This window comes from Triturus cristatus, chromosome 11, assembly GCF_964204655.1.
Source record: "Triturus cristatus chromosome 11, aTriCri1.1, whole genome shotgun sequence".
Lineage (NCBI taxonomy): Eukaryota > Metazoa > Chordata > Amphibia > Caudata > Salamandridae > Triturus > Triturus cristatus.
In genome coordinates, this window is record NC_140594.1 from 1,049,005,465 (window position 1) to 1,049,031,657 (window position 26,193).

Genomic DNA, 26,193 nt, shown 5'->3' on the forward strand with positions numbered 1-26,193 from the left:
AGGAGGAAGTCAATCTAAGATTCATCATGGATTTCAACACCGCACATGCTCAATGGAGGAAAACCAACAAAACAAATTGGGAGATTCTGTGTTTGAATGAACATTTATGAGGGACTCTACCAGATTATCCTCAGATTACTTATGGGAAAGTGGCTTTCTTTGGGGACCTATTAACTCGGAGTCATATGCCCTCTGTAAAACCTCAAAGATCTAATTGACCGAACAAGGATAATACAGGTTTTTGGAAATGTAAGAAATGCAAGACTTGTGAACATGGGATTAACATGGGATTAACAGATCTCCGTATCTGCTTTACAATGGGCAACAATGAAAGATCGAAGAGGACATCATATGTGAACCTGACCATGTAGTATTTGTGTTGCAATGTACATGTGGGAAAAGGTATGTAAGAACTACAACAAACAAAATTAAGCTCAGGATCCTCTAGCACATCCGTCCAATCAAAACTAGGGACTCCTCATATGCCATTACAAATCATTTTTGGGTGAAGCATAATGGTAACACCAAAGGTTTTACAATACTTTGGGGTTTTAAATATCTGGAAAGACCAAAAAGGAAGTAATCGTGAATTAAAACTGAGGAGAGCTGAATCAAGATTGGTAATACTCATGGGAACTGGAGTTGTATGTTCATATGTGAAGCTAAATGTGATCAGAGGGCTGAATTTAAGAACAAAGGCATCTGAAGGAATTGATTAAATGGACCACTTGTTGTGCTCTTCAGAGTATTTATTGTTTACTCTGTTTGCTATCACTTATGCGGAGCCTAAAATGTCAATTGCAGTACTGGGTTATTAATTGCGTAGTATTTTTTATTGACAAATAGTATTTATTGAGGTATTTTTACCATTTTAGGTATCAATGTATTGAATGTGGTCGGTTATGAACAGTTTTTTACTTTCAGCATAGGGACTTTACATATTGTCATATTGGTATAATGGTACTGCACATGGAGCAACACAAACTATGTTAAGTCTTTGATTGAGAATTAACGTTCTGTTCCAAGCACTATTTTTACATCTTGTATGGAGCTCAGTACTTTTATATCTTGTATGGAGTTCAGTACATTGCACTTTACAATAATTATGGATTGAAATATGGGATGTGTCTATGATTTCTCCATGAGGATGAATTGTTTTATATGATAACCCATGGATGTAATTAAGAAGTAAGCACTAGCACTTTGTCCTTAGGGACATTGATAATAAGATTAGCTGGGGCTATTCCTGGAAAATACTACTACCCGTATTTATCAAGGTTTTGCATCACCCTTGCGCCATGTATTAAGACTCAGGTTCGACGCAAAACCTAAATGAGATTTACCAAGCCTTGCAAAGCCACGTGCATGACTCTGCATGGCTTGATAAATCTAGAGTAATGCAAGGCAGCACAAATCGCTGCCTTGCGTTACTCTGCAGCAGGAAGGTGTGCAATCAGCGGAGAATTGGCGTTACCATGCATCCACCCATGCACGGTGAAACATTCCCAGATTTACCAACACTGGTAGACCTGGGAATGCATCAGAATTCTACCCCTCCCCACCAAAAGCGCAACAAGGAAGAATGTCTTTATTTCTCCTAATTGTTTCCACTTTCCAAGTGTGCCTCATTCTGCAACACCCTTAGAAAGAGAAACATGCCTCTGAGGATTATTTTTGTGCAGGAAGGTGCCCCTTCCCGCACAAAAATAATCCTGCCTACAACTAAGGCAACTTTGCACCATGGTGCAAGGGGGGCTGCGTTGGTGCTAGACACGGGCAGAGAGCACGAATCCGTGGTCTAATGTCAAATATGGCTCATTCCTGCCCTCTCCCTTTCATGAATCACAGCGCAACAAGGAGGCTTGCTGCATTGCTTGAGTAGTTGATAAATAGTTATGTCATGTCTTGCCATTGACAACCCAATTTAGGATGTGAATATTTTGTATTAAATGGTATATAAGAGGGTTATTCGTGAACTTCTTTTAGATGGCTCTAGCTCACATAAGGGCATATGCAAGCATTTATTAAGGAATGTCAGCATGACATCCTTTTAACAATAACAGACGTTTGCCTTGAATATGAATATGGAACCATGTTAAAATGTACAACATATTGGAAATTGTTTGAATCATTTGGGATTGTAGCACCTAAATTAATTATGTTTTGAAGGAATCTATTTGAGCCAGATCCTAATTACGAAGTCCAATTTTGCTTGCGCCACCAGTCCCTCCTCTTCCAAGAGGAATCTTGATGTTTGAATCCTTGTAATGAACGTAATAGTCATTGTTAAAAGATTGAATGTGGAGAGTATTAATAAAAGGTAGCATTCATTGACTATGTGCTTTATGAAAACTGATTTAGTTTCTTAATACCCTGAAGTGGCAACATTATAACATGTGTTGTGTTGGATTTGATGAAATAATTCCTCATGTGTTAGGTATTAATTGTTTACATTTTTGAAAAACGTGGTTTGAAAACAGTGGACTATTTTTACATCTTGTATGGAGCTCAGTACTTTTATATCTTGTATGGAGTTCAGTACATCAGGATATTGTCATTGCTGTGTGCAGTTGAAGGCATGGTAGGGATGGAATAGGATTAGTAAAATGTCAAAGAAGCTTGCCTAAGATTGAAACCAGGAGTGTGTGAAATTTGAGTGGTTTCCTTTTCCATAATTCCACAAAATATCAGATGAAATACTGAAAATCATGCGAAATGACATGAAATGAACACATGGTATTTGACTGTAAATTTTAATGTGAAGTGTGTCCTTGTGTTCATTTTGGATGTGAGGGCTCATTCTGAGGTAAAAAAATAAAATGGCTCAAAAATCAGAACTGCTGCAAATTCCCAATAAGTTCTGTTTTGTGCCCGTGCTCTTGCAATAGGATTTTTACCCAACTAACATGAAATTACACGTGGCGTAGTGACATATACACAGGAATTTCTCATAACAAGTGCAAAGCGCTATGCTGGAAATTATGTGAGAATATACTAGCGTACTCAAACATTTCATCCGAGAACTGAAACAAAATAATAAACCTTGGTGGAAATTTAGGCTAATCAAATGGGGGTGCCACCAGCTTCCAGACAGTTGGTTGAGTGAATGAGAAGAAGGACACTTCAATATCTATACTCTTCCTCACTTTAGGCCAGTTCCTCATTCAATTCCTGTCTAATGATGGTCCTTCTTTTACATTCACATGACATACAACTTAAGTGATCTCCAGAGGAAAATATACAAGGGCACACCTGTAAAGTGGCTGACAATACTTCTTCCATTCTGTAATGGTTTATTCGGCCTCTTCCATTGTAACTCCCAATGATCATTTTCAGGATTGGCTTCATCTCTTCACTGTTGATCGATATGTGAGTTGGACATCCAAGGCACGGCATCACTTTTGCAGAAACCAACAAACAGCCAGTTAGTAGACCAACATTTACCCTACTTGATCATTAAACACAAGTATGTTCAACTGTCAAAGTCACCACACCCTCTCCTCGAACATCACTGGAAGCCTTCCGTTATGAGCTCACCTATGTGTGCTGCAAGCTGTTGTAGATCTCATTGTAGTGGTTCTTTCCACCTATGTAATTATCAAATTTTAGGTGTAACAATCCACAGGACCTTCTGACTCATCTGCAAGACTGTCACAAGTCATTGTGAGGCCCTGGTCAAATGGGCCATATCCCAGTTCTCGCCATAGCTTGCTTTAGAAAATTGTGCATTTTGAAGCACACTGGATAGTTAACAGCGGTTAAAACTTTGAAGGGTTCGATCTCTATGGTGGGCCTGAGAATTCCTCCCTGAGGAATATTGGGGACAAATGTTTCACTTGAGGTATCTTAAACCATAATATGGTTGCACAATTGGACAAAATTGGATAGGATTTGAAGATCAATTCATATGAAGGTTTGGGGGGGGTCTTCTCCCTTTCACATCCTCCCCTAAACGATATAGTGAATAAGTGGCAAATACTACATTTTAAAACACATCTGGAAAAAAACTATTGGTAGGTTGTAAATGGGACATGGTGCTTACATTCCAATTATGTTTTTATTGGTAAACCTCAGTGTTGACTCCTCAACAAATCCAATACAATGAGGGCTAGTATAACTGGAAGCCACCGCTAACAGTTACATTAGAGCATGCCAAGACTAGAATTGGCAGTACAAGAGCATTGTAACAGCATTTTACTGCCCAGCCAGTTGTGGGGAAAGGATAGGAGGGGTCACTCTTTCATGGAACGATATTGCATCCACTTCATTGACCTACTATTACATTATAAGGTTAGTACTTTTCTTAGCTCCCCTTACACTTACTTCCAAAGGTAATTACAGAATGCGGTAAGAATATAAATGTTTTACTTCTGGGTGTAGGTATGAATATGATATTAATGAAGGTTGATTCTGTCGCTTTCGATCTAGTGACTTATATCCAGGGTAGGGTTCTACTTTTGTATACACCACACTCTTAATGAAATATGAAATGAGAAATAGAATATGGGCTGCGCCTGAGGTATCTCAGATGGCTTTGAATGGCTGGCACAGATGTAGCAGTCAAGTGTCAGGTATTCCTGACATTAACCTAAGACAGCCCTAACCCTAGCAGCCTTTCAGAGGAAACGCACTGTCAGGAAATCTGTTCATTACAACTTTGGCCAATCGACTCCACACACAAGAAGCCCACATATAAAGGGATTTTCCTGTGTATAGAAGAAGTGTGTCCTCTTTCCCTAGTTTGGTATCTCGATCAGTTATCAACAACAGGTATTCCAGAATGTTCCTCCATTTGATAATGTAAGCCTGGAATTTGAGACATATTGTGCCATCATTCGTAGAATGGCTCCTTTAAATGAGAGATGTGTTGTGTGCTGCAGACGATGTTTAGGAAACCAACATTTGATTCTCAAAGACACACAATAGTCCTACAAATCATATTAGTTTGGCCTTGTTCCACTATTACGCAAACCTTTCATATACATGTAACATTCAGTGCATGATCAGAGTCTGGAATTATTGCAACATTTTCTGTTGCATTATGCTCATTTGGTTAGTTTATTTGTTGCTTGACCTCTTTTATGGACAATTAACCATTCAGTTAAATTATAATATATAATTATAGATTATTTAAATACACATAAATAAGTTCATTCAGTTACAACCTTTTCGCTTACAGGCCTCACACATGCACACAATCTAGAACCACAATTTTACATGTGCAAATCTCCACAATGTGGAACATCTAACATCTTTCGTATGCACTTAAGATTTGAAACAGACAATATCAATTTCTGAAGAGAACTAAACACTTATTTCTTAGTTGTGGCCTGCAATTAGACCTTCAACTTGCTCTTCGAGAACTTTAGACTTTTATCTGGTAGGTGTGTACCCTAAATATAGATGGGACAGAATAACGAGGACAAACAAAATACAGACAGGTAAGTAAGTCTAGGCTTTCTGTCCCTAACTACACATGAATGTACCTATGTCCTCAAGGTATGCAGATGTGGAGTTAGGAATTGTAAATCTATGCTTCCCTATGTGCACTTACCGTTTAAAATATTTTGTCCCTTGATAATCTGTACTCAATATTCTTGCATCTCAATACAGTTGTTATCATATTTAGTAGTACAACCTCTCTGGCACTGAGTCCTGGAATCAGTAAACTGTTGGTGCCCTACTAATAGTAACTATGTGAAGTTCCCGAACCTTGGCTTTAAAACAGAGATGAGAAATTAGAAGTGTCAAACCTTAGTGCAAAAGCAGGGATGTTCAAAAGAGGTCCAGGAGAACTGGCCACATTCCAAAATTACTGTCTAAATACTGACCATGAAAAAGAATTCCATTTAGATTAACAACTGTTAAACCTAGCATCCTTGGCATGGTTTCCCCTTACTTTTTGCCTTTAGAACCCCCTTTTTACTGTTTTGCTGACTTAATTTTTGCTGGCTTTAGGAATCTGAGCACTTTACCACTACTAACCAGCGCTAAAGTGGATGTACTCTTTACTTAAAACATGGTAACTTTGGCTTATCCACAACTGGCATATTTAATTTACTCATGAGTCCCTAGTAAAGTGCACTACATGTGCCCAGGACCTGTATATTGAAAGCTACTAGTGGGCCTGCAGCACTGATCGTGCAGCCCACTTAAGTAGCACGTTAATCATGTCTAAGACCTGCCACTGCAGAGCTTGTGTGTGCAGTTCTAAACTGCCATGTCGACCTGGGAAATTAATTATACAACTCACTGGCGGTGAGGGTTAAACAATGTGCACACTGGTGTGTACTCAGGGCAATTTATCACTTAGCTCCAACCACGCTCTACTTTCTGTGGTCCCACCGCCACTGGGCCACTTACAACAAAGCTACAACCTATGCAAAAAGGAACACACCGTTCATTAATCCTTCACAAGCAAGATGCTTATTAATAGTCCATTTCACATTTCCATTCAAAGGAAGTCTGAAGGGAGTCTTTTTGTAATTCCAAATTCTTTGTTTATTTTTTAATCCATTATTTCATCCCGAAAACATCATTAAATTAATCCAGCAAAAACATTTTGTCCAATGTGGACATGATCAGGGCTCAGTAATTCATGAAAATCACATGCTCTGTAGTGTCAATTCGTCACTGACCATTAAGTCCTGTATTAAGGTACTCATCTGCAACCTTCCGCGTTCCCTTCTAATGCGTCTCCGTCCGATCCATCTTTTCCCACCGTCTTGGCAAATTAACCTACTTGCCAGGCCCAAACCTACCTTTTTATTACATATAGGTCACCCTTAAGATAGGCCCTTGACAGCCCATGGACAGGGTGCAAGGTATTTAAAAAGTAGGATAAATACTTTAAAGTTTTACATGCCCTGGTAGTGAAATACTCTTGAATTCGCTTTTCACTACTGCAAGGCCTATCTCTCCCATATGATAATATTAGGACTGCCTTATTACATTTTATGAGTCATTTCTAATTGGGAAGAGATGGGACCCCCAAATTTGGTGTCTCTGGAATCACAATTTAAAAACACACGTATGGTGAAGTTGAGTTTTAAATTGCAATTCTGAAAATGCCACTTTTAGAAGGTTTCCAATTTCTTACTGTACCATTTGGTGCCTTCTGTTTGTCTCTGGAATACACGTCTGGGTAGGGAGACAGCTGTATGTCTGCATTCCATCTAGAAAGCCACACAAAGAAATGGTAGATGTGACTAAGTAGCCATCTGCATACTGATGGTTCATTCTGAACAGGATAAAGGGAGGAGCTGACACGTACACCTGCAAGGGCTGTTTCCTGTCCCCACACAAAGGGTGGCATCCCCACCCTGTAGTGAGTCTGGAGCCAGGACAGGAAAGGCAGTGTCTTGTGCACTTCAAAAGCATCTCTTTGAAGTCTTCCCACTTCAAAGGCCCAACTGGGTATAAGTACTGGCCCTCTTACACCACCAACTTCCTCTAGGTTTCTGAATTCATAGGGATATCAAAGACTTCACCCCAACCTTCAGAACAGCACCTGGACTTTGCATTCTGTAAGTTGTGCTCTGCCAGGTGGAGCCAACCTAGTCAAGGTCTCTTGGAAGTGAGTATAAAGTGCTGCATCTGCCAGAACCCACACATCTACAACCTTGCGCTGATCTGAACCAACATATCTCTTGCTGCAAAATCAGGATTGACGCATCATTGCTTTTGCAGGGACCAGGTCAGCGCATCACACTTGGGACCGCTGCATTGACTCCTGAACCACTGCTTCAGAACCACCGCATCCCTGCCACTGTGTGGAGAAGATCGACGCATCTCCTTTATAGCGTGGACCAACCCAGCGCATCACACTCGGAACCGCCGCACTTTGGAATCAGCGCTTCGCTCAAGGAACTGACCCATCACTACAGTTGTATGGAGAAATCTGGTGCAACGTCCCAACTGTGCGAGCATCACCACACATCGCATAGCTGCACCCTGCATCTTGTGCTTGCAACCAAGATTTAAGGTATTTTTGCTCAGCGGGACCTGTGTGGGTCCTGTCTCTTTTCAACAGCGAGCCAATGAAGCTCATTTAGGAGGTGCAAAGCTGAAGCATGTTTCGGGAGCCAGTACAAGAGTCTAGAAGCAGCATTCTGCCCTACCTCTAAATGGCGGATGGAACCTTTGTCATTTCCTAAAAACAGAATGTTGCCATATTCTACACTTGAGAGTATTTGAGCTAGAATCACCCTTCTTTGTGTTGAGTGGGTAATCACCCAAATAATATTTCTCACTCACTTCAGCACATCAAAGCAAGTGGACGCCACCTTTACCACCTGGGGTTTCATCCAACAAAAAGCCAAGTTTTGTTTTACTTTTGGGGACAGTTCTGGAAGGGGCCCCAGGGAATCCAGTCAAAGTTGTGATTTGCTCCAGAGATCTGGCAGTGCTCCTTTCTTTCTGTGTAAGTGAACCCTCTCAGGTGAGGTTCAGTGTTAGGAGCTAATAAGCATATACAGACTTTCTCCTCACCCCTTTCTTTCACAAAAACAAGCCCATTTGCTGTCAAAAGGCTCTATTGAATGGGAAGGGTGTTGATCCTCTTGCTAGCCAGCAGCGTAATTAATGTGCACAGTAGTGAGGAAAAGGCCTGGAATCTACTTATGAGCCAAGCCAGGGAACTATGACAATTCTCCAAGTGCCATAAAATGCCTGCAAGGAGCCAGGAAAGTTTCTGTTTTTTTCAGCATCAGAACAAATCCACATAGCACCTGTCTCCTCTTTGGGGCGCAAATACACACGTGGAGGATGGCCACCAGATCTGCTTTGGAGGAGCGTTAGAAGCTAAACACAATATCCACTATACCACCAGTGGTGAGAACCTTACCATGAGAAACATGAACAGGGTGCACATTTGACTTGGTAGTTAATTAGCGCTACATCTGAACATGATGCATGTCATTGCCCTTAATGCTTTGAGGGGACAAAATATCAAAAGGGTACTAGCATGAGAGAAATGAGTTTGTGCAGTGCCACAAGGAAGAATCATAACCAGGATCACAGTCCTGGATAGAATGTTATCATATTTAGTGCTATGTGACTACAAGCCAATTAATTTTCTTTAAAGACAAACACTTGCCTGACATTTAAGTTATTGTGTTGGATGGTTGATTATTGAGTTTGTGCACCATCCCACCACTAAGAGAAGCCTGGAGCTTCTCACCCTTGCTATCCTTGGAGATTCAAGCACAGAAAGGGTTGTACTTGGCCTGTTGAATATGCATAGTAGGACAGACCTCAAGACAAAATTGAGAAATGTCCTTAACTATCACGGGTTGAGCCCAATAGCCACAGTGTGCTCTGTGCTCCCCAAATGGGGTCTGGAAGTGCACAAAGAAACCAAAATAGTATTTTTAAAGAAAAGTGCTGGCACCTACCTGCGCGAACTGCACAGCAGTGAAAGGGTTAGATTTCTACCCATCCATATACCCATCTAACATTTGAGAAATGTTCTTGCATTTTATTGCTGTTTTTTAGATTCTACATAATGGGGCACTGCTGTCCAGTGCCCACTGTATGTCCTCTAACCCCTAAAACATAAAAAATGGCTAACCCCAATTGGCATATTTAACTCTAATGTACGGCCATATTATATGACATAAATACTACACGGATTGCATGGAAAGTTAAATGTCACTTGTGTGCTGTAGCACTTATTGTGCCATTCATTAGTGTGACAAGGAAAATATTGCTTCAGGTCTACTGATCTAACCTGACTGCTGCAGTTTAAACCTGCAGGTCAGCCTGTCAAAATAACTTGTTTGACAGGGGGAAAACGGTCCTTTTAAATATTAATATTCACCCCTGTGTAGGCTTAGTAGCCCACAAGGAAAGGTGCATTGTATTAAATAGCAGATCATATAGAAATGTAATATTGCCATGAACCTAAAGTGGCAATCCCTCTAAAGCTATTTTCACTGTGGAGGGCTCTAGATGTCCTATGAGTAAAACTAGAACACATATTAAATTAGCAATTCTGCTAACTAGGGTTTGGGACCAGCTAGAAAAATAATTCAACCAATATTTATAATATTTGTTAAAAATAGAATCTTAGGGTGGAGTTAGTTTTTTTATACATATTTAGGAAAATAACTTTTACAAAGCTACAAATTCCTTGTCTGATACGCCTGGAAAATAATTTGCCTAAGCCTGACAGCACTTGGTCTGTCCCATGCTTGATCTTAATGGGTAAATGGTATGAAAACTGCTCCCAGAGCAAAGACAACAGCTTAAGTCTGTTGACAGGATGGACCGAGGGTAGACAATGAGAAACATATCAGCTCAGGAGGGACAGCTAGGGAATTTCCAGGAACTTCATTAACTTGAAAGAAAAAGAAGTGAAGCCTACCAATTCACAGTTTAGTGTAAGGTGAGACTTAAGGAACAGTTTTAGTTCTTTAGGCCTAAGCTAGCCAATTGGGCAACAGCCTAGTAGTCGGAGGTGCTGGTCCCAGATACAGTTTGGGGTACCTCAGAAAGGATGGACTGTTCATTTTCCCAAACACGCCCCTGACTGCCACTCATGCTCCCTTCAAGGACAGAAGACCTGTGCCATCTTGGATTTCCCTTAGAATAGTGGACTCTGGACTAGTCTGCAGTAAGGCAAACAAGATGTGCTATGAAAGTGGATAGTCTTTCCTATTTAAATGTTTTCCCCATTGATTAGAAAGTGACCAATAGTCATTTACACCCACTGGCTAGTACAAACCAAAATACTTTCCGGACCTGAAGAAGATCAGAAAATGACTGGACCTGGTGTCTGTGACCCGAGAGGAGACCTGAAGGACTGGACCTGCTTCTTCTTGCCCCAAGACAAAGAAATAGACTTGAAGAATTTGTTTGCCGGCCACCTGTATGGCTACAGGGACACAACTAGCTGCAAAAGGCTCCATTGTAGTCAGCATGAAATTGCATTTAGGTCCGAATCTCCCGGTTTCCTAGACTATCATTGGTGCTTAGTTCTTTTCAGCACTATTTCCATTTAAATCTTCAAAAATTAATATCTCCTATTTTGCTGTTGATGGAGGAAAGACTCTTATGCATTAAGTAGAACATTTATGTTTAGAGTTTCCAATTTGTCTGGGTACACTGTGCACCATGACCTTCTTGCTGTGACTCGGTGTCTGCCGTTTTCTGTACATGTCTGGGTTGGAAAGGTAGGCCAGATTCCTTATTATTTTTTTTCCCTCATTACAAAATTTCTCTAAGTGGGCTCAGTAGCCACCTGATATTAGAAATTAATCACCTAGTACTAAGGTGCTCTGAGGGCAAAGTTATGAAGTGCATAAAGTCCCAGGTGGTCCCGCTCCAGCCCTATAAGTATTTAATGACTCCAGGCCAACCAGTCTGGAAGATGGTGTGGTCTTCACCACAACATAGTGTGATTTTAGCTGCAAGTCAAGCCCTGCTTCCGCAGCCAAAAGACACATATTAGTAAAAATGGTAATGTCAGGTCAAGCTGTCAATCTCAACCAATGAGTGACTTTTACAGGACTACAGTAGGCTGCCTTGTGGATGGTGATTTTGATGTTGCCCCAGCGTGCTTTGCAGTGCCTCAGGCACGCAATGCAATTGGGTTAAATATTGACGAGCAATTTTCAAAATACGTCTGCGCAGAAGAAAGATTAGATCCCCACCCACCTGAGAACGCATAGGCGGGGTTGCAGGAGCAGATTTTTAGGTGTGATGCCTACTGTAAACTACCAATTCACCAATATGCCACGGTCTCAATTTTGTGGGCTCACCACTGGAGCCTTGAATCATTGACGCAGATGGGTCCATAATGATTGTAACAGGTGGCAAACACAAGGGTGGGGGCGTACCCATTTTGCAGTCCCTGCGGGCCCCCTTTAGCAGTGTCTTTTTGGTGAGAAGTGTGTTTTTACTGACAAAATGTGCCCCAAGGGAGCGCAGAAAGACAAGGCTTACCCCCTTTGTTCGATTGCAAAGCCCTATAGAGTACCCAAAAGGCAGCCCTAGCCCAAGCAGCAAAGCACCAGCAGGCTCTTCCAGAGTCCAGGAATAGAACATGGGTCGCCTCCCCCCCATCAGCTCAGGGCTTAGGCCATCAGGGAAATCTAGCCTTTATATTCACATTGCATTAGGGAGTCAGTATAAGATTAATGGTAATCACAATTGTGATCGCAAACTATTTATACCTTCCATTGCAATTCAGTAGGAGCAGGGGGTACCCCTTTCACACTCCTCCTGTCTTCCAAATCGCAATCAGTTGCAAAGCCAATTTGCAAGTCAGAGATTGGTTTCTGGTTAGCAATGCGCTCTTCACACATTGCAACTTGCATTTGTTTGTGGTAGCAAAGACTGTGATTTTGAAAACTTTGCAACTGCAAAAATGTTTTATTCACCAGATCCTTTAGTGGTTTTCTCCTGTGCAATTCCCAATGCATACACAAATATTTGCAATATGTAGACCTGCAGAGAAAAAGACTGTATACATTTTCTGGCACATCTCATACCAATTACAATGACATTATTTTGCCACGCAATGAAAATGATCTTGTAGAGCACAACCAAACATTGCACGGGCAACAACAAGCTTTGTAAACGTTTCAAACTTCAAAAACTGCAGTAGACATGAACTATGGAGAGGTTCCATGCCCAAAGAAGACACATTTCACACCCACATTTTATTATTTTGCAATTAGTCAAGTTCTAAATATATAGGAAAGGTAGAGGTCACCAGGATTTAGTTGTGGTTTAATTATGATCTGATGGACTTGTGATTAGAGGTTCTTACTTGGGGGTGCCAGCACGCAGCCTTCTTCGAAACTAGCAATTGAACCATTGAGCGCGACATGCACGGTAGCTGTGCAACGACCATGGTCCTGTGAACATAAATTAGGAAAATTATTGGGGAAATAAAGTCATCATGCACAGTTAGGCTTGGAAATGAAGAGAGCAGAACATGTGTCAGATTCTTACAATGTTGTGACAGCTGCAATACTGGTAGACAGATATCGATTTTCCACATACAGAACATCAATGCCTCCATTCTTATGGCTTACCTGATGATGGATTGGGAAGGAATGGAGACAGGGCTCCCCTTCAAAATTCAAAGAGGGTCTCATTGGGATGGACTGCTGATTACTTCCTGAGAACTGCAGGTTTGAGAGATGGGAATTGTGAAGGGCAGGGCTGCAGTGGTGACGTGGTTTCTTTAGGGCCTTTCCTTCTGTGTACTATTACTGCTACAGGAATGTTAAATGAAGCCAGATGAAGAATCTCAAATTTGATTGTTGCAGGTGCTTCAGACTAGAGACAGCCTAATGCTACATGCCCTGAGATGCATTATTTTTACAGAACTAAACCACAATATTATCCTTCATCCATCCCTGATCACCAGAAGGAAAGGGGAAGAGCATCTCAAGCACAAACATTTAAAGTACAACATTCCTGTTTTGTGGTTTCGTCAATCGGTTTTCTGGGAAAATGACACCATATTTATGTAACTGTATTCACCCGGTGAGTGGTGATGGTGTGTGTGAACACTAGGGTTCCCTTGGCATACAGTGGTATTGTAACACATGTAAATAATGTTGTTTCTTTTTCACAGTTCTTGCATGCTTTCTCAAAAATCCTCCACAATATTCCTAAAATCCCTATATGAAAAACAAACATTGACTTAAAACCTCCGATTGTCAACTCTTCTTTTTCACTCAATGACCCTCTCCTACATTTCCATCCTCTGCATGCCTCCTGTCTCTGAGCACAGCCTACTCTAATTCAAATGCATGTTGGCGTAATCCATATTATTGTACCTTGGCAAATTGCCCACACGGTATATAAAAGATCACAACCTCTTTTTTAAAAGTCATACTCCTGCACCCTAATAATACCTCATCTCCTGTAGCTCATCTATTAATATCGCCAACTAATACATGAAATTCCCATTCCCCTCTCCCACTAAATATCACACCTATTATCCTACTCATGTGATATACCACATAGAAACTGGAGAAATTGCATGGAATGGCTTTGGTAGAGCACAAGACTTATCAAATTACCAACAATAACTACAAAGAAACACTAATCCTGGGACATGCAGCATGTTGCTGACCAGTGTAAAGCACAACAATGCCTCGTCAGGGGTAGTAAGCACTATATAATGAAATCACAATACCATTTATAACTAAACCAATATCATAACACTCAGCAGTCAGACAGTCAGTTGTAGTTCATATAGCCTGTCTAATAATTCCCTTTACTGCTTACTTAGTAGTGTACTAGTCTACAGTAACCCTGGGCGTAGTGGGCATAGTGGGGCAACGCCGAGCATCACGGAGTGGGGCCAAATCTACGCATACCCGCACACTCCGCGTAGCCCCACTACGCGCCGCCCGCCTCCCTCCCGCCCTCTTTTAAAATTACTTACAATGTTAAAAGTAAAGAAAATTACTTACCTGAGCTGCGGCGTCCCGGGGCTCCCTCTTCCTGCTTCCTCGCTAACTTCTTCCTCACAAATGCGCATGCGAGGACGCCCGCGCATGCGCATTTGTGAGGAAAAAGTAAGCGAGGAAGCAGGAAGAGGGAGCCCCGGGACGTCGCAGTTCAGGTCAGTAATTCTTTACTTTTAACGTTGTAAGTAATTTTAAAATGAGGGCGGGCGGGAGGTGGGTGGTGGGCAACTCTGCTCCGCCGTGGCGTGTGCGTAGTCTGCCTGCGCCACCTACTGTGCGGACCGCAAAGTAGGCAGCACTACGCACACTCCGCGGGCGGAGCGGATCACTACGCCCACGTTTAGTCTACAGCAATAAATCAACCATTTTCATTTCAACAGGTGTGGAATTACTAAAGGGAGCAACCACATTCCGCTGGCCAACAGAGCAGTCTAATTTAGCCCGGAACTGCAGAACCCAACTAGCTACATATATAGCCAATTCTCTGCATCTCCCAATGACAGTCACACTTGGGATGATAATAACAAAGTCCATCCCCGCAGATCTCATCACCAGTTGTCCCACAAATCTATGCATGCTCAGGACCATGAACCTTAAACAAAATATCTCAGAATGGAAAACCCAGTGCTGTAACCAGCTAAGTGCACTATGAACATTAGAAACACCCAAACAAAATCTGCGGAGCTGCTCAAAGCTGCCAGCTTACAAAAATCTGTAAACTGCACACCTATATCTCACCCTCCTACATCTATCACACTGCTTAGCGCTGTGTCCCATAACAGAATAACCGCACCTCTGTGGTCCTAACTCACAACATGGAAAAATGGCCATACAGGATCACAACAAAGACAATCAACCAGATGTATCAGAGGGTTTTAACTATTCTGTGTCTATGGGAAAATGCTCTAGTACATATGGCCCAATATCCTTCCAGCCACACGTCCTACACAGTGTACTGCTCTACCCCTGGAGGCAGGTGCAGAACAGAATAGAATATAATATGAAAAACCTGAGTCTGCTTAATTACTACAGGAAATCAAGTTCTTCTCCAATTCTGGCTTTTGGATAACATCCACACATCAACACTGTGGGGACCTGTTTTTCCCCAGATTATTGTTATTAGGCAAACATATTATTTGGGAGACATCTGTGCTTTGGAAGTCTTCATGCTGCACATAACCTGCTGAGAGCTGCTCCTTGGCCAAACCATAGCAGCAGCACACATAACTCCACCACATAGACTTCAGAGGCAAGCTTCCAGCAGTACTTAACCCTAAAGCACCTGTCCTTAACCTTTTGACTTCTGTGGACCCTGACTGAAACACTACTGGAAGTCGGTGACCTACGACTGAGCAATTTCTATGATTTGAGTTTCAAAATAGTACGGAAAAAATACAAAAACAGATCGAACTACTATACAAATTATTAAATGGTTTATTTATTTTGCAAACAAAATACAAAAATCTAAAAAAAAAATGTAATGGGAAGTTTGGATCCTTTGAAACTTAGGTCCTTATTTAGGGTTTAAGGGCACGGCATTCTGTCAAAATGTGATTGATATCCTGTTTGATGTATTATAAGAGCCAGAGGCTATGCATATGCACTCAATCAGGGGGGAGGGACATCAACTACAGAGCGTATTAAAATGTTCAATTTCGCTCTTATATGTATGCATATGTATTAATGTACTAATATTATCTAATTGCTCCGTCACCAACCTCTGAGCAGAGGTCGCGGACCCCAGGTTAAGAACCACTGCTCTACAGTATGGAAATGTGAGTATATAGAGTGACTCTCCTCTGTGTGGAGAAGGAACACATTTAAAACCCTCTGCACTGTGCAGAAGACCTACTTGGGTGAACACTCCCAGTGCTTGCAGAAACTGGCAACGCACAACATACCACATTACATCTGATCCAACAACAAATATTCAAGCTCTAAAACATTTCCTGGGGACGCAAAGTCCCAAAATTTGGAATAGCTCTATCTCAAGTCTGATGGATTCATCCAATCACCTTCCCTTTATGACACTAATGAAAACTGAACAGTTTGTTCAGGCCTCAGCTGAGGACCCGCCTGGACATGGGGAATGGCCATGTCCATCTCTTTGGTTTCTATCTATCCTCAAATTTGCTGTCCTTACATTAAGTTGGTCAATCAACTGCTGTAAACTGGGCACGTCAAGAACAGTGCATCTACACTATCAAACAAATAAAATTTTCAAACTCTGTCACCAACAAATAAATGGTCCACTATGTGAGTTCTGTAAATTCTTGGCCTTCAAATGAACTGCAGGTGTTTCCTCTTCTTTTCAGTGTGCTAGCCTACCAACTGATGTGCGCCTCAAAACTCTCCTTCCTTTTCAGTGATATGAGCATCTTGGGTGTCGGTCCAGCCAACAAATATGCTATTGAAGTCGCTGAATAGATGTATAGTCTCAGATTGGATCTACTTACAGACAAGGAGAAACCTATCCTGCATCTCCTGGTCTCCCAAATACCATCCTCCATTTCCACAACCATGTGGCCCTTTCTTGGTCAAATCATTTTATTATTAACCTCAATATTCCTTGTGAACTGCACAAGCTTGCAATGTCCATTTCTGAAATGAACACCCCCATATTGGCATGTGACCCTAGTATCAGCCAGACTGATTCATTCTTTCAAGTTTACCTTCCTTGAGTCTTCAACTGGTACACCATACTACGCCTGCATTTGATAACCCCCTCACCACTAAACATACAGTCCAATTGGCCAATAATGAAATTAACAAATAATTCATAGATCATCTCCACTGTCTAAAACCAACAGTATGCAGTGGAAAAAGGTTGCATGCCGTTTCCATTACCACATCTTCGATGAACACAAGTGATTGCACTTTTGGCTAGAATATCTGGGCCCCCAATGCCTCTAAAAAAGAATTGCTCTTACTCCCTCATTAATCTGTCAACCTGCTATGCCATTCAATCTCTCTGGATCCTTGGCAAATGTTTAACTTACTTCTGCAACAACAATGACTCATTTTGAACCAAATATCTGCCAAGTGGGTGTGTTTCTGCTACCTGGATTCATCTGGGTGATCTTCTCCAAACTTTCATCTGTGACCTCTCTTTGGCCTCTTAGTCAATATTAACCAAGACTGTAAACTAGAAAAGACGTTTCCCCACCACTGAAAGATGTACACAAGGCGAGGGTAATCAGAATGGGCAGGTCAAACATTGTTTGAATAATCATAAGGCTTGTATGAATTCCACTGCTCTGCTAAGCATGCTCTTATCAGATAGATGGAAACTTATTGCAGGCTTTAGTCCTTTGTAGTGGCTCAAAGCACCCTCTATGGGATGCGTACTGATTAGCATTCAAATAATTTGCAACTTATTATTGAAGAGCAATGTTTTTTAATTCGAAACTCAACTCCTCAATATAAACTAGGTTGTCCTTGATGTAACCACTGCTGACAATTGTTTTGCTCTGGCTTTTAGCATCACAAATGTTTCTCAAGGATTGGAAAAGCATCGAACACTGCTGTTCACTAGACTGGACGGATGTATCAAACCAATGGCAGAAACGTAGGATCACAGGAGACCTAAGTGTTTTTTTTTTAAATAACCGATGTTCCTTAAAGGAATCCATGCTGTCCATTTGGGAAATCATAGCCACGATCTTCCAGTGGTCTCATTTGCCACTGCCTGCATACCCTGCGGTTGCCAAACAAGGCTCCCAAAGGGGAAGGTGTTCAAGAGGATGGTTTCTCCATTGTGAACCAGTTACCACATCCTTTTGAGTAGTTGCCAACTGTTCTACCCTTTGATACACACCATGCTGAACTAAGGAAGTCACCCTGGTCACATGTTTGCCTAATTGCAGCTCGGTATGGGTTCAATGCATACCAAGGAGCCATTTGTCATTGCAGATCCTTTGAGTTTATGAATCACATGGTTTGCGACCCCAAATGGGTTTGTGCATCTGTACATTGCTGTAATACCATCACTCAGTATCTATGTTACCCATTACTTGTGTCAACCTGCTAATTGCTCTAGTTGCGTTTCTGCAAGTTTTTCCACATTCAAAGGAGCAATATTTCTAGTTTTTCGAGGGTGGGGTTTTTAAATGTGTGAAGATGATGTTCTTCTTACCACAATATGTCTTTACATGAGCTCTGGGGAATCAACTTACTTCCAGTGGCTTGCAACCTGGATGCACTTCTTTGAATTTACTCTTGGGGCAATCAGTATCTCTGAATGTATATTTGATTTCATAGCGCGTTCCAGCCACCACCTGTATTTATTACACACAGAAAATGTACATAGTTTACTACATGTTTGCATCAAAAAATACACCCAAGAATGTATGAAAAAGTACTGCAAATGCACAGTTGATACATGAAGAAATCTTGTCCACAGAAGAAGGCTGCTCCAATATCAAGCTGTTTCCATTCATAAAGAGACCTGAACTGGTAGGTGTGTTCTACATGAGTAAATAAAGTATCTGGCAGAAGATAAAGGAAGATTAACAAGTTCTTAAAAATATATAGGCTACCCAATGTTGGCTTCCATGTCTCTAAAGAGGTGATACATCGCTTATGCAAGTCCAAATGGCATCCTCATAAACTGAAACACTTGTAATGGTGTCATAAACATGATAAGTGATCTAGAGGCTTTAAATAATTTGATTTGATGGTACGCACTGTGAAAATCAAGTGTATCGAACACCGTAGCTCCATCAAGCATTAGCAAGAATTCATTGACCTTTATTAGGGGTTGGCCTTCAATTGTGATACAGGCATGAAGCGCTCCTATAACAACACACTTGGGCCTGATTTATTATTTAGTAAGGAGCCCGTCCTCTGCCAGGGCGATGGAGTAAATTACTCTGTCACCCTGACGGAGGTGCTGGCTGACAAATTTTTAAATATCCAGTGGCCCACCAAACATTTTGAGTATTAACAACAACTGCTGTCACAGCAATTCCTATCAATGCATTATAACTTTGCTGGATAGTTCCGTCAAACATGACGGAACTGTATGTCAAGTTTACATTGTGGTCTTTTCTATTTGAAAATAAAAAACAATTTCCAGCTTACCATGTGAGTTTTCTGTGTTCAGTAATGGTGACAGGCATCGAAAAACAGCTATTTGGGTGGACACATAGACCAGCTTCTGACAGCCCTTAATCCATCGGGCCATAGGATGATTTTGACCATGGCGGAGGCGGAATAGTCTCCACTGTTGTTAAACCATGGTCCGCTCGAATTGACATCGAGCAGATGCACCATAATCTTGGTGAGGAGGAAACTCTGTTGTAGTTGCATCTTCAGTGAAATAGTATACCCACGTGTGGGTCTTGCGACCCATTCCCCACTGTGCAGACTGCTCCTCCCTGATCACTGCCCTCCTCTCACCACTAGGGACTTCCTTACTCCTAAGGGAGCATTTGCCAAGTTTTGGAAAGAGGGAAGAAACAAGACCTTATTTATCATGTGTAAAAGGCAGCCTCAGGAAGGGTGCTGGCTGCTGAAATTCCATCTGAGCCGAGTAGCATAAAGGGTGTGCAAAGGACTTTACGAAATAAAAGTGTAGCGTCCCACTTGCAGAGACTATTGATCCCAGAGAGCGGCAGAAGAGAGGCGCTGCTGCTAGGTCAAACCTACCCCACTATTCATTAACCGACCACCCAGGAAGGGAGCTGCAGAGCAGACCCATATATCCAGGACACCTCCGGCTTGCACTTTACACAACTTTTGTAGCTGTTTTGTTCAGTGACTTTTAAGATTTAAATCCAGATCTATAGCCTCGCAGGCTAGACCTGGGACTTTTTGTACCTGGAACCTTTGTTACTTATAAACTAACCACACCAATTTCTGTGGTTGAGACAATAAAGTGGATAATCTACAGAAAGAATGTAAAGTTATACCTCTGACTGTGGCACCGCTAAAATGTTGACGTTCCTTTTACTGGCACTATGATAATCAGATATTCAGTAGGCTCTCAACTCTTGTCCAATATTGACAGAGGAACATTTAGTCTTTCCTACTGCAAATGTTTATGCAGACACTCCAATCAGTTTTCTTAAAAACTATTTTGGCTCTAAGCCAATTTGTGTTGTAGAGTCACCTGACAAATTCCTTTTCCATTTATAAACATCATGTATATACATCAAAATATGGTCAGAAGGCATTACACACCATTTCCAAGTACTCCTACCATTTCATACCATTTCCAGGTGAACATCACAAGAAAATCAAAGTAGAAGTCACATTAGTTGCTACATATACGACTTTGTAATATATGATAGCATTCTAGTATACATAGTACCATTTGCTCTGAAATCTATGAGAAGAACTGGAAGAGAACTAGCAAAGACTACTTCAATAAAGGAATCGTTTAATATAGTAAAATCATCAAAGTTCTGCAAAATCACAGGGGGACTGAAAAACGAAGAGATTGTAGAGTGCCACATGGCCACTACATTACAATGTATCACACGTTTACCGAAGAGGCCTGGCTCAGACGACTGGAATAAATAAAGGGCCGAGGATCGCTCATGGTTCTTTGGCGAGACCAGTACTAAGTGTTTGTGTGCAGTGCTGTGAAGCGTGGTTGTGCCAGACCCAGGCAGGATGACATGGACCTTTACAGAGATCACAAGATTACTTGATAGCTTAGTGCAGAGGTAGAGAAAGTGAGGTACAGCTGTTATAGGATCAGTCACATGCTAAAAAAGCTATCCTCAAATTGAACCTAGAAGTGTGCGAAATTCATATTAATTTCCTTTTGCATAATTTTGCAAAATGAAAGAAAATACAAAAAATTATATGAAGTAGCGTCTAAAGCAAACCTGGCCTTTAGTGCCATATTTTGGTGCAAAATGCATTCTTGCATCAACTTTGGAAACAAGGGCACATTTGCAGTAAAAATAAAATAAAACAAGTGTTGGAAACAACAGCCACTTGAGTTCTGTTTGTTTGCTTTGTTGCTGTGCTCCCTCAATAGGATTTTTAGCTGAACTGACTTGAAATTGCACAATATGACATGTAGTATAATCTCAGGAATTTTGCCTAACAGGTGTAACACAAAATACTGGAAATTACCTGAGATTATGCAAGCATAATGAGCATTTTGCCTACGCCTAATTGAAACAAAACAATAAACTGTGCTTAGAATACAGGCTAACGTTTCAGAGGTGACTATTTTTCAGACCATGAGATGAAAGTATGAGAGTTCTGTACACTTCCCTCCTCTTGCCAGTGCCTCATTCAATCCCCACATAATGATGGTTCTTCTTCTAAATCCACATGATAAACCAGACAAAATGTTCATCTGAAGTGGTCGCCCAAAGATTGAGGAAAATGGACAAGTACTCACCTGTGAAGTAACTCCCTCTACTTGTTCTAGTTTCAAGAGGTTTAGTCGTCCATTTCCTTCATTTAACTTTTGAATTATGAATTTCAGGATTGGCTTCAGTTCTTCGCTGTTGCTCGATACAGGGGTTGGACATCCAGGGCACGGTGCCACTTTTGGAAAAAAAACACCAAACCATGGGTTAGAATAGCAAAATTTGCCCTCTTTGATCATCAAACGTATGCATATTCCAATGTCCAACTTAACATATACTCTCCTCACCCATCAATGGAAGCCTTCCGTTGTGAGCCTATCCACGTGTGCTACAAGTTGTTGTACGTCTCATTGTTTATAGTGGCTCTTTGCATTTATTGCGTGATTACATTTTAGGAGTGACGATGCACGAGGACCCCCTGATCATCTGCACGGCTATTACAAGCCATTGCGGGGCCCAGGTCAAACATGACTAGTGGGGCTGTCTTCCATACCTGCAGCCTTTTTTTCACCAGACCTGGGAGCAGCTTCATTTCCCTATGTTGTCCCCGAAGGTCGGAGTGGCATTTTGAGCTGCTCCGACTCTATTTTCAAACATTATTGATCCGGAGCCACAGCGGTGAATCCCGCTCCTCAGACGTGAGTGGCCGCTATTACATAAGCCCGCTTCTTGTGTCCCATGGCTTCCTGGTAAACAATTACCGGCGTTTCAAGAATTAAACACCCTCCAACGTTTTTCTCTTCTCTCCCTTCACAGCAATTATTCTCTTTACAGCTTATTTGCTATGTTTATTACAGCATTTTCTACATCTAAATGTTTTCTCCCTTCATAAATGCCATAAAAAAAGCTTTTTTTTCCTCTGCTTTTTCACACAGCATCTTCTATATTGACATTGCCTTGTATATCACATGCTGGGTCTCTGAATATATTTTTTTAGTACATCCTTCGCTCTGGATATTGGTCACACAAGCTTATAAATATTTTTCCTTCATGTCTGCATGCTTCTACGTGTTGATCATACAGTATATGGGCAGGCTCAGTCCGTAACCAAAGTTGGCACATGGTCCTCTTCGTCACGCAACTATGGCCAGTGATATTTTAGCCTCACTCAAGCCTTCATCCTCTGGCACAAAACCCAAGCGGCTGGAAACTGACACCCCCCCAATCCCATTCTGTCATCACAAAACCCTATTCTTGACACTATCCTTGATGAGGTGAGGGGATTAAAATCTTTCATTTCCGCTACTAAGGAGAAAATCCAACACATTGAGGACAGATGGATTAATATGGAAGCAAAGGTGTTCAACACGGAGCAACGTATAAGTGATTTGCATGATGCCACTACCATGATTTCTATCTGGGAGCTAGAGATCCAACGACTCAAGCTGCATACTGAGGATCTTGAAAATCGAAATAGACATAATAACCTCTATATATATGGCTTACCAGAAAATTTGGAGGGCCGGACCTTCTCCTCTTCTTGAAAAAGTTCCTGCCCAAGCTTTTGGACCTTCAACATGATCCTCCATTGAACAATGAATGTGCACACATTCTTGGTCATTTTCAACCTCATTCTACTAGACCTAGAGGAATTATAATGTTATTTTTGGAATTTACAGATCTCATCTGTGTGCTGAAGGCAGCAAAAGTGAAACGTCATCTTATATGGTCTCTCTACCTCTTTCTATACTGTTTCTGCATGGCTGTTATCCCATTTATATCTTAGTATGTTTCCCTCTGCCGCTCTTCTTGCTCTTGGTGCTATTATGCCCCATGCTTATTTCTTCTACTCTTTGTCTTAGATCTGGATCTCTTTCCTTGATCTATCTCTTATTCTTACCACCACTTTTTCTTCCTATTTTCTTAGTTGTTCTTCTTTCTTTTTTTTATACTGTATGATGAATGTTCTTTTCTTTATTACTTGTTGTTGTTTATACTGTGTTGCATATTTTTTTAATAAATGGTTTCTTTCTGTTTTCAGCAGTGTCCATGCAGCGTATCAACTGTATCCCTGTATTTCTCATCCCACTTCCCAATATGTGTAACGCTGTCTCGTGGAATGTTTGTGGTCTGAGACATCCTGTTAAAAGACAAAAGGCACTCTCTCACTTGTCCAAATTGAACTTACACATTTCTCTTTTGCAGGAAATTCATTGTAATAATGTAGAATCATTTAAATTAAAACGACAATGGGTAGGCCAAGTCATTTATTCTCCTGCGATCAATCGTAAAGGTGGCGTTGCTTTTCTTTTTTATAAATCGTTGCATGGACAAATTTTATCGACGCAATGTGATAATAATGGATGTTGGGTAATGGCTAAGTTTATCATCCATAACAGGGAAATATTTTTATTTAATATTTATGGTCTGGTTAAACCGGATCCCAATTTCTGGAATTTTTTTTAATTAACCAACCTTCGGACACATCTGTCCCCAACACTTGGGATGCCTTCAAGGCCTCTTTTTGTGCCTTCACTATAGCATACACAGCAAGAAAGAAAAAAACAACCATGGAAAGCATACAACTTTACTACAAAAACTCAAAACACTGGAACAAACTTACTTTTCATCTAAATCCTCCTTGGTACTTTATGAGTTAATTAAAGCCAAGTCTGCTCTTAACAAACTTGCCACTGTTGATGCCTGCAATATCCTTCTTAAAGTTAAATCTAAAAACCATTGAGGTCAAAACAAAGTGGGCAAGTTGTTGGCCAATTTTTTGAAAATCAAATCTGAACGTAAAAATATTGGACCCATTTTAAAGGAGCATACCAACAAAATGGCGTCCTCTGATACAGATATTTCTACCACTTTTCAAGAGTATTACCAGTTATTGTACTCTGATGACACAAACCCCTCAGAACAGAATATGCATGCCTTTTTTAATGGTCTACCTAAAATCAGATTTATTGGAAGCTGAGGTAACTCTCCAAGCAAATAACAGATGCCATCAGATCCTTACAAAATCCAAGGCCCCTGGTCCTGATGGCCTTTCTGTTTAATTTTTCTCAGCTTTTTCCTCCAGTTTTACCCCTAAACTTCTTGAACTTTTTAACTCTTTTCTCCCAGAATCTTAGGCCACTGGTTCTTTTCTAGAAGCCCCAATTGTCCTTATTCCCAAACCTGATAAAGATCACTCCCTTTGTAAAAACTACCGTCCTATTTCATTAATTAATTATAATTGCAAAATATTTGCCAAAATCCTTGCTTCGCATCTTGAAACTATTGTCCTGTTACTGGTCAATACCAATCAGTCTTGTTTTGTTACGGGCAGCCTGGCTACTGATAATGCTAGAATGTTTTCTAATGTCATTGCTTTGGGTAAAAGACATTAATCCCCTCCAGCTGCATTGTCTCTCAATGCCGAAAAGGCCTTTGATCGTATTAATTGGCAATTCATGTTTACTACTCTTCAATGGTATTGATTTGGCCCCAATTTCATTTAATTTGTAAAATTATTATACTCTGCTCCTCGTGCTAGTTTTTTTGTTAATAACCATTTTCCAAATATTTTCAGCTGCATAGAGGTACACTGCAAGGATTTCCTCTTTCCTGTTTATTATTTGTTTTGTGTTTAGAACCTTTCCTTGAACGCATCCATGTTCATCCACTTATCTCAGGTTTTATACATAATTCCACTGAAACTAAATTATCGGCTTATGCTGATGAAAATTTTGGTGTATATGTCTAACTCCCTCTCCTACCTTCCTCCCTTTTTACATGAAATTCATTTACACTCTAGCATCTCTGGATATAAATTGAATTTTTCCAAAACAGAAGTGTTACCCTTAAACCCCTCATGCTACCAATATATGTTTGCTAACACTAATTTCACTTGGTGTCCTTCCAAAATAACATTTCTTGGAATATGGTTCTCCTCTACTGTTTTAAACACAATTAGTTGTTTGTTTAATGCCTTAATAACCACTCTCCAGATATTACTTCTCGCATGGTCTCCTCTCCACTTATCATGGTGGGGTAGACTGGATACTCTTAAGATAAAAAACAAGTTACTTACCTGTACACTGTGGTTCTCCAGTATTGATATCTTTCATAGATTCACATGCCTGAATCTTCCCCATTGTCATGGTGGGAGTCTCGCGGTATTTAAAATATAGCAGTATAAAAGAAAAAAATAATGTAAAACCAATACAAAGGGAACCAAATTTTGTTAACCTATTGTCCTCCTTATAAGGTCCAACTATCAACCAATGAGATGCCAGCCCTGAGACCACAATCCTCTGCAGAGCCACCATACCTCAGATTTCAAACACAAGTGTAATGTAAGCTTCCCATCATGAGGTTACAGTGGTTTGCCTTAAAACGGGGAGGTGGGCGGGCGGCATGTGAATCTTTGAAAGATGTCAATACTGGAGAACAACAGTGTACAGGTAAGTAACTTGTTTTTTCTCCAGCATTGAATC

General features: G+C 40.9%; 1 protein-coding gene across 3 annotated transcripts in view; it reads right to left on the minus strand.

The window, feature by feature from the left end:
• LOC146785927 (uncharacterized) overlaps nucleotides 1-26,193 on the minus strand; it is a 671,075-nt gene that overhangs the window by 564,240 nt on the left and 80,642 nt on the right. For all 3 annotated transcript variants that reach the window (XM_085635325.1, XM_085635328.1, XM_085635327.1), the window contains exons 7-10: nucleotides 21,799-21,947; nucleotides 18,611-18,712; nucleotides 12,776-12,863; nucleotides 3,253-3,398 (exon numbers count right to left, since the gene is read on the minus strand). In XM_085635325.1, the coding sequence (XP_085491451.1) occupies nucleotides 3,253-3,398; nucleotides 12,776-12,863; nucleotides 18,611-18,712; nucleotides 21,799-21,947 (485 nt within the window). The remainder of the gene's footprint in view (nucleotides 1-3,252; nucleotides 3,399-12,775; nucleotides 12,864-18,610; nucleotides 18,713-21,798; nucleotides 21,948-26,193) is intronic.